This window comes from Nerophis lumbriciformis, linkage group LG03, assembly GCF_033978685.3.
Source record: "Nerophis lumbriciformis linkage group LG03, RoL_Nlum_v2.1, whole genome shotgun sequence".
Lineage (NCBI taxonomy): Eukaryota > Metazoa > Chordata > Actinopteri > Syngnathiformes > Syngnathidae > Nerophis > Nerophis lumbriciformis.
In genome coordinates this window covers 27195001-27205000 of record NC_084550.2, presented here as the reverse complement: position 1 = coordinate 27205000, position 10000 = coordinate 27195001, and the positions used below count along the sequence as shown (strand labels likewise).

At 40.3% G+C, this 10000-nt stretch overlaps 1 protein-coding gene across 7 annotated transcripts in view; it reads left to right on the top strand.

Moving 5' to 3' along the window:
- The window catches only part of rnf220a (ring finger protein 220a), a 482952-nt gene that overhangs the window by 23760 nt on the left and 449192 nt on the right, over positions 1 to 10000 (top strand). For all 7 annotated transcript variants that reach the window (XM_061936166.2, XM_061936135.2, XM_061936152.2 and 4 more), the window contains exon 2: positions 7631 to 8628. In XM_061936166.2, the coding sequence (XP_061792150.2) occupies positions 7974 to 8628 (655 nt within the window). In that variant the 5' untranslated portion in view covers positions 7631 to 7973. The remainder of the gene's footprint in view (positions 1 to 7630; positions 8629 to 10000) is intronic.

The window sequence follows — 10000 nt, the reverse complement described above, 5'->3', positions numbered from 1 at the left end:
ATAAAATGATATTGCTAAATAGACAACATGTCTAATATTTGTATTTTTGACAGTCCATTTTTGACCGTTATTGAAAAAAACACCAAAAGGCATCAATTAAATTGGTATTAATCGTACCCTTAAGTCATCCTGCAGCTGTAAAATTATAAAATGATATTGCTGAATAGACTATATGTCTAATATTTGTATTTTTGACAGTCCATTTTTGACCGTCATTGAAAACCCCCCACAAAAGGCATTAAATTGGTATTAATCGTCCCTTTAAGTCATCCTGTAAAAATATAAAATGATATTGCTAAATAGACAATATGTCTAATATTTGTATTTTTGATAATCCATTTTTGACGTAAAGTTGCCAAAATGTTAAACTTTTCTTGTAAAATTGCGACTGTTATTGAGTAAAATTCCAACTTTTATCATAATATTGCACAAATGTTCAGTTTTTCTTGTAAAATTTTGACTTGCGGCGAGTAAAATGACGACTTTTATTATAACACTGCCAAAATTCTACGTTTTTCTTGTGAAATTGTGACCTTTTTCTTGTGAAATTCCAACTCATTTTTCACAACAAGCTTTTTTTTAAATATTTGCATGGTATGTATATAGTATTAATGTTGTAAAAACACTTCTTTATATATCTAGAAAGGCTGGTCCTAAAGAGGGAGGCACTTTTCTCAGACCGGGCTTTCTGCTCCGCCGTTCCCAGTCTGTGGAACGCTCTCCCTGACCACATGTGGGTACCACAGACTGTGGATGCTTTTAAAAAAGGCTTAAAAACCCTTTTTCTTTTTCCTTTTTTAAAAAAAAGCCTTTTTTATTTATTTATGCATGCTAGTTCTGGCTATTAGGCTGTTCTAGTTTTTATTTGTATTTATTTATTTTATTATCTTTTTATTTATTTTTTTAAATACACTAGCACTTTGAGGTTGTTTGCTCGATGTAAAGTGCTTTTGACAAATTAAATCTATTATTATTATTCATAATAATAATAGAATAGAATGTTCTAATTGAACTATGGAGGTCGTACAGGAAGAGCAGGGAGGAGTCAGTTATTTTCACTCTGAGGTCCGTTTATGTCCGGACGGAAAGTGTTGTATAAGGGAGCTTGGACAAGCGGAAACACGCACTGGCAGATAGGGGAGCTTGGGTAAGCGGAAACTGGCAGATCTTTGCATTGACATTTGGACATTGGCGGCCAACACAGAACACCAATCTTGCGATTTACATAACCGAGGCGTTCTTTACTTTATCCCACGTATACATCTCATTGTGCAAAATGTGAATGTTTTAAGGGGAACTAAATGTGATCTCAGGTAAAGGGAAAAGAGGCAGAGTGTGTCATTTTATTGTGTATGGCATCGGTCCAGACCAGAGGCCTGTTGGCTCCTCACCGCGGCACTGGCAGTTGCGGTGATGTAAAACATCTCTCAGCTTTTCCTCGGCTGTCTTCCTGTCAGAGGGAGGGCGAGTGGGCCAAAGCCAAGATCGGGTTTTGGGGATTGTGTGTTGTGTACAGCTAATTGCCAAGCGGTGTTTACACCATCCCTAAATAGCCCAAATTAACACCTGTGTGATTTACCAGCAACAATACCATATTATTAGGGCTTTAAGGCCACGGTGCATTATTATGGTGGTATATCTGCAAAAACAAAACGACTTAAAAATGCTATAATGTGTCAAATGAAGCGGCAGGAATGTTTCGGGTAAACACAAACATTATGCAATTTTTAGGTGCAAAAAATATCCACAGTTTCAAGAAAATACGAAAAAAAGCCTTACAAGTTGCGTGTCCTTAAAGTGACAATGTCAACAACTTCTACTTTCAAAGACATGATTTTCAATATGTACCAGAATGAGGGCCATTATTATTATTATTCTACTTATTTGGGTAGTTATTTTCTCGTTATTGCCTGGTGTTAGCATCAATTAGCACTAGTATTCACGTGACTACATATGTGTGCACGTACACTGCAAAAAGTCAGTGTTCAAAAACACGGAAAAATAATGCAAAAATGAGGGGTATTTTACTTGAACTAAGCAAAATTATCTGCCAATAGAACAAGAAGATTTGGCATGTCAAGACCTTCCAAAACAAGTGAAATTAGCTAACCTCAATGAACCCCAAAAGACCTTAAAATAGAATATTCTCACTAATAAAAAGTGCAATTTTCTTGATAGCAAAAACCAATATGAGACCTTTTTGCTCAATATGTTGAAAAATATTCTTAAATGAAGTAAACTTACACTAAAAACTAGTTTATTTTTCTTAATGGAAAGGCAAAAAGGCAATGCTCAGGCAAATGAAACAAACTTACACTAAAAACTAGTTTATTTTTCTTAATGGAAAGGCAAAAAGGCAATGCTCAGGCAAATGAAGCAAACTTACACTAAAAACTAGTTTATTTTTCTTAATGGAAAGGCAAAAAGGCAATGCTCAAGCAAATGAAGCAAACTTACACTAAAAACTAGTTTATTTTTCTAAATGGAAAGGCAAAAAGGCAACGCTCAAGCAAATCATATTGTCTAAAAATGCATTTTCCCATCGATAACATGACATCATCACGCCAAGTGCGTGCTCTTTCAGTCAATTAGTGAGCAAGGAATATAGTATATATATAAATGTATATGTATATATTTACAGCCCGGCCCCCGGCCAATTTTTTTTTTATTGTAATTTTGAAGAATTTACCTGAATGTGCATTAACTATTTCTGTTCAAAATTGTTTTGAAATGTCACATGTTAAATGTTTAAATATTAACTGTCAGTTTGATTATGAGACACAATTGTGTCAAAGTCATGTTTTTTTTATTTCATGCTTGAAATAAGAAATTATTACTTTGAAAAAGCAGTTTTATACGTGTGAGTGTTGATGACACAGCTTTGCAATTCTAGTTTCAAGCATGTTTTACTCAATATAATAATAATAATAATAATAATGGATATAGGTCATCAAATCTCAGCAACAAGCTGTAATATCTTACTGAGATCATTTAGGACCAAAACACTTAAAACAAGTAAAACACTCTAACATAAAATCTGCTTAGTGAGCAGAATTATCTTTTCAGATGGAAAATAAGCAAATATCACCCTTATTTGAGATATTTCATCTTACTTAGATTTCACTTTTTGCAGTGTACTGTATTTTCGCGCCAAAGTGAGTAAAATATTATTGATGATGTATTGGAATAAGACTATTGTGTAATGGCCAAAAAATATTAAATATACCGTCATTTTCTTGTATATAAGCCACACCCACTGAATTCAAAAAACATGTTTTCCGAATATAAGTCGCACCTGACTATAAGCCGCAGATTTATACGTTGTAAATCATATAATCATTGTATATAATAATAATGATGCTAAGAAAGCTAGTTATTTGATTTATAAAATAATAAAGTTTCACTTCTTCCCACTCCTTTTTGGATATGACAAAACCTAACCATTATGTATTGTTTACACTAGTATGTGATTTTATTGTGAAATATTTGTTCCTATTTATATACTTTACTGTAATGTTTTCAATATGATTTAACTCTTTTTTTAAATTATTTATTTAGCTTTGTTTTGTGACGCGTCCAAAATAATACTAGTACCACTACTACTTTAAAAGTTTGGAATATGTTAATTCTCAGAAAAGTTCCCTAAAAAATTTAATTTTTAATAAAGTGAACGCCTCACAAATCTGATGTTTTTTTTCAATCTTATCTGGGTGATGGTTTACGAGGCGCTTGCTTGTCTGCCCGAGTGCAGACTGGAGGATTTATCAAATAGATTTTCCGTCGACTCCTATTTCGTCCTCTGTGTCGCCTTGGAAACGGCCTAGTGGTTAGAGTGTCCGCCCTGAGATGGGTAGGTCGTGAGTTCAAACCCCGGCCGAGTCATACCAAAAACTATAAAAACGGGACCCGTTACCTCCCTGCTTGGCACTCAGCATCAAGGGTTGGAATTGGGGGTTAAATCACCAAAAATGATTCCCGGGTGTGGCCCCCGCTGCTGCTCACTGCTCCCCTCACCTCCCAGGGGGTGATCAAGGGTGACGGGTCCAATGCAGAGAATAATTTCGCCACACCTGGTGTGTGGCGAAATCAATCATTGGTACTTTAACTTTAACTTTAACATGAAGTGCTGGCTGTCCAGAGTCCGGACCCGGAGTGGACCGCTCGCCTGTGCATCGGTTGGGGAAATATTCTGCGCTGCTGACCCGTCTCCGCTCGGGATGGTCTCCTGCTGGCCCCACTATAGACTGGACTCTCACTATTATGTTAGATCCACTATGGACTGGACTCTCACGTTATTATGTTAGATCCACTATGGACTGGACTCTCACACTATTATGTTAGATCCCCTATGGACTGGACTCTCACACTATTATGTTAGATCCACTATGGACTGGACTCTCACTATTATGCTAGATCCACTATGGACTGGACTCTCACACTATTATGCTAGATCCACTATGGACTTGACTCTCACAATATTATGTTAGATCCACTATGGACTGGACTCTCACTATTATGTTAGATCCACTATGGACTGGACTCTCACACTATTATGTTAGATCCACTATGGACTGGACTCTCACACTATTATGTTAGATCCACTATGGACTGGACTCTCACACTATTATGTTAGATCCCCTATGGACTGGACTCTCACACTATTATGTTAGATCCACTATGGACTGGACTTTCACTATTATGTTAGATCCACTATGGACTGGACTCTCACACTATTATGTTACATCCACTATGGACTGGACTCTCACACTATTATGTTAGATCCACTATGGACTGGACTCTCTCACACTATTATGTTAGATTCACTATGGACTGGACTCTCACTATTATGTTAGATCCACTATGGACTGGACTCTCACACTATTACGTTAGATCCACTATGGACTGGACTCTCACACTATCATGTTAAATCCACTATGGACTGGACTCTCACTATTATGTTAGATCCACTATGGACTGGACTCTAACTATTATGTTAGATCCACTATGGACTGGAGTCTCACTATTATGCTAGATCCACTATGGACTGGATTCTCACTATTATGTTAGATCCACTATGGACTGGACTCTCACTATTATGTTAGATCCACTATGGACTGGACTCTCACACTATTATGTTAGATCCACTATGGACTGGACTCTCACACTATTATGTTAGATCCACTATGGACTGGACTCTCACTATTATGTTAGATCCACTATGGACTGGACTCTCACACTATTATGTTAGATCCACTGTGGACTGGACTCTCACACTATTATGTTAGATCCACTATGGACTGGACTCTCACACTATTATGTTAGATCCACTATGGACTGGACTCTCACTATTATGTTAGATCCACTATGGACTGGACTCTCACACTATTATGTTAGATCCACTATGGACTGGACTCTCACTATTATGTTAGATCCACTATGGACTGGACTCTCACACTATTATGTTAGATCCACTATGGACTGGACTCTCACACTATTATGTTAGATCCACTATGGACTGGACTCTCACACTATTATGTTAGATCCACTATGGACTGGACTCTCACTATTATGTTAGATCCACTATGGACTGGACTCTCACACTATTATGTTAGATCCACTGTGGACTGGACTCTCACACTATTATGTTAGATCCACTATGGACTGGACTCTCACACTATTATGTTAGATCCACTATGGACTGGACTCTCACTATTATGTTAGATCCACTATGGACTGGACTCTCACACTATTATGTTAGATCCACTATGGACTGGACTCTCACTATTATGTTAGATCCACTATGGACTGGACTCTCACACTATTATGTGAGATCCACTATGGACTGGATTCTCACACTATTATGTTAGATCCACTATGGACTGGACTCTCACACTGTTATGTTAGATCCACTATGGACTGGACTCTCACACTATTATGTTAGATCCACTATGGACTGGACTCTCACACTATTATGTTAGATCCACTATGGACTGGACTTTCACAATATTATGCTAGACCCACTCGACGTCCATTGCATCCGGTCTCCCCTAGAGAGGGGTCGATCAACCACACTGCGGTCCTCTCCAAGGTTTCCCATAGTCATTCATATTGACATCCCACTGGGTTGTGAGTTTTTCCTTGCCCTTATGTGGGCTCTGTACCGAGGATGTCGTTGTGGCTTGTGCAGCCCTTTGAGACACTTGTGATTTAGGGCTATATAAATAAACATTGATTGACTGACATTGAACTTATATAAACACTTCGCTTCCTGCAGCGCCGAGGATTCTGGGAGATGTAGTTCATTTTCAGACCAAGCGGCAGCAAAAAAAACCCGACACACCCAAGTTTTTGTCTGAAACAGTCGTGTACGGCGTTGTTGTGACTTTGAAACGGAAATACCGCAGTATGTACAAAACCGTCGCACCCCTACCGGCTCGGGGTGAATATTCTACTTTAGAATTCATGCGCCGGTTCTTTAAACCCGAACATTTTGGATGCTTAGCAAACCGTGCACCTTCAAATCACCCCTCGGGGATAAGCATCTTCGAAATGATATTTTATCATTTTCATTTGGCTGGCCCCCTCTGCATGCCGACCGATCGTGCACCGCGATCTAATCCCCGAGAGGGGGAACTGGAGCCTGTTGCCACGGATGCTGAGGGGGTCTCCGGGTCAAGTACAGATAATTTATTCACTCAGTCAGATTTCCTCTGGCTGGTGGACGGCAGATGGAGAGGTCTGATACGATATCACCCATCTGAGTCACCCGGGGGAGCGGGAGGGTGCGGCAGAGCTTTGTGAGGACGGGAGATTGACAGCAGAGATGTAGGAAGTAAGGCAGGTCAGATTGTGAATAATTGGGAAATTAAAAGATGATATGGTGCGACGAAGGTATGAACATCGAACCCTCATAGATTCCCATCTTCTTTCTTATCAGATTCGCATGTGTGGGGCCGGGCGGGAGAGATGCATGCGTGTCCTTATCTGGAGACAAGTGGTTCTGGTCCAATAAGATCCTGGGAGATGGTAGGAATAAGCGGCTTAGACCGTCATCTGAGATGGAGGAAGGAGGAAGGAGATGAAAATGCAGAAAAGGGAGGGGGAGGAATTGATTAGGTGACTGGAGGACGGGGGAAGAAGGGGGGATTTGGGAAGAGATGGAGGGCAACGGAGATTGGAGTGCAGAAACTTTTTCAGGCACAGAATTCGGGGCTATTTAGATCTCGATGAAAACCTGATCAGAATAGGGCTTGTTGAGTGTGTCGGAGGATCCTCTTAGGACAGTGGATGTAGAGTTCAACGACATACATGTATTGGTATGTAGACAACACCGTTACACCACTAGACTGAAGACGGAACTGGACTGAACAGAAAACAAAAGGGGGTGAACAAGATGGGTCGCAGGTTTAGGGGCGTGAGAGTAACGATGGTGCACCTTGGTCAATCTGGCTCCCTGAAAACCTCAGAGCAAAGCAGTGCTTGGTTTTAGCCCGGTTGATAGGCGCGCTCGTCTCTTATGCCGGCCGTCCTAGATTCGAGTCCCGGGCGGAACAAACAAAAATAGAAGAGACTGAACCGGGCGGGTTACTTAGGATGACCGTGATTTAATGTTTGGATTCTGTCTCCACAGGATGACGAGAAACCTGCTGTGACAACCTAAGACTCTCCGACCTTCAACAACCCTTCGACTCTACGAGCCTTCCGACAGACTTCCTTTGACCGAAGACTGAAGTGGCGTAACCAGGCCGGTGGAAAAGAGTCATAACGTACAAGAGAAGCATTGAGCTAAAGTGGATTTTAGCTCCACTGGGAAAAAAATGAACTAGCATTTCAAGACGATCCGAACCAGTCAGGCAACACAATTGACCGTCTCTACAGTAGACTCTTGTTGAAGAGTCCGAGGCAGTTCGTCTGAGGAGGAATCAGTTCCTCCTCTTCTCCAAATCTTCTCGACCATTCTTTTCCACTCAGACATGGATCTCCACAGAGCAGCCTTCAAGATGGAGAGCTCTTCCTACTTGCCCAACCCCCTGGCCTCGCCGGCCCTCATGGTCCTGGCCTCCACAGCTGAAGCTTCCCGCGATGCTTCCATTCCCTGCCAGCAACCACGGCCGTTTGGCGTCCCAGTTTCTGTGGAGAAAGACGTCCACTTGCCATTCAACAATGGTTCATACACCTTTGCGTCCATGTACCACCGCCAAGGTGCGGTCCCACCCGGTTTCCCCAACAGGGACTTTCCTCCGTCCCTCCTTCATCTACATCATCAGTTCGCGCCACCTAACCTGGACTGCTCGCCGATCAGCATGCTCAACCACAGCGGCGTCGGGGCTTTCAGACCCTTCGCTTCGCCTCCCGAGGACCGAGATGGGGCGCAGGGCGGGTACCAGTCGGCTTTCACCCCGGCTAAGCGCCTGAAAGGGTGTCTGGACGCAGAAGCTTCACCCCACCTACGGTACACCGATGCTGACGGCAAAGAGTATGACTTTGGCGGTGCCCAGATCCCGCCTGGGGGCTCGCCCAGCAGCGCCTTGAAGGCCGTAGAGGACAGCGGGAAGAAGATCTTCGCTGTATCCGGCCTCCTTTCAGACCGAGAGACCTCCTCTAGCCCTGAGGACCGCATCGAACGCTGTAAGTAGAAACTTATGTCGTTTCTCTACCTACAAACCAATGAAAGACAAAACACATAGGGCTTGATCTACTAAGACTAAAATACCACGCGCTAAGCAGCGCGTGCAAAGAGTTGTGATCTACTAAGACTGAAAAATGGTGCAGACCGCCTTTTTTAATAGAGGTTTTTGCGTGTACTACGCGGCTTTCACCATGGAGAGACTCGATCATTTACCGCACATCCCTGTTAGCATTTTGAGCTCATAGTAGAGGCTGACACTAACTGTGACTATGTGCTCCAGGGGCAAGAAAATGCATATTGCAAGAATTTTACTTTTTTTTCCCACATAGGAGACATGTTAATCTATATGAAAATACGACCGACATTGAAAAACAACACCAAAAGGCATCAATTAAATTGGTATTAATCAGCCCCTTAAGTCATCCTGCAGCTGTAAAACTATAAAATGATATTGCTGAATAGACAATATGTCTAATATTTGTATGTTTGACAGTCCATTTTTGACCATTATTGAAAAAAAACACTAAAAGGCATCAAGTACATTGGTATTAATCATCCCCTTAAGTCATCCTGCAGCTGTAAAATTATAAAATGATATTGCTGAATAGACAATATGTCTAATATTTGTATGTTTGACAGTCCATTTTTGACCGTTATTGAAAAAAACACTAAAAGGCATCAAGTACATTGGTATTAATCATCCCCTTAAGTCATCCTGCAGCTGTAAAATTATAAAATGATATTGCTGAATAGACAATATGTCTAATATTTGTATTTTTGACTGTTCATTTTTGATCGTCATTGAAAAAAAAACACCAAAAGGCATCAATTGAATTGGTATTAATCGTCCCCTTGAGTCATCCTGCAGCTGTAAAATTATAAAATGATATTGCTGAGTATACAATATGTCTAATATTTGTATTTTTGACAGTCCATTTTTGACCGTCATTGAAAAAAACACCAAAAGGCATCAAGTACATTGGTATTAATCATCCCCTTAAGTCATCCTGCAGCTGTAAAATTATAAAATGATATTGCTGAGTATACAATATGTCTAATATTTGTATGTTTGACAGTCCATTTTTGACCGTCAATGAAAAAAAACGACAAAAGGCATCAATTAAATTGGTATTAATCGTTCCCTTAAGTCATCCTGCAGCTGTAAAATTATAAAATCATATTGCTGAATAGACAATAAGTCTAATATTTGTATGTTTGACGGTCCATTTTTGACTGTCATTGAAAAAAACACCAAAAGGCATCAATTAAATTGGTATTAATCGTCCCTTTAAGTCATCCTGTAGCTGTAAAATTATAAAATGATATTGCTGAATAGAGAATATGTCTAATACTTGTATTTTTGACAGTCCA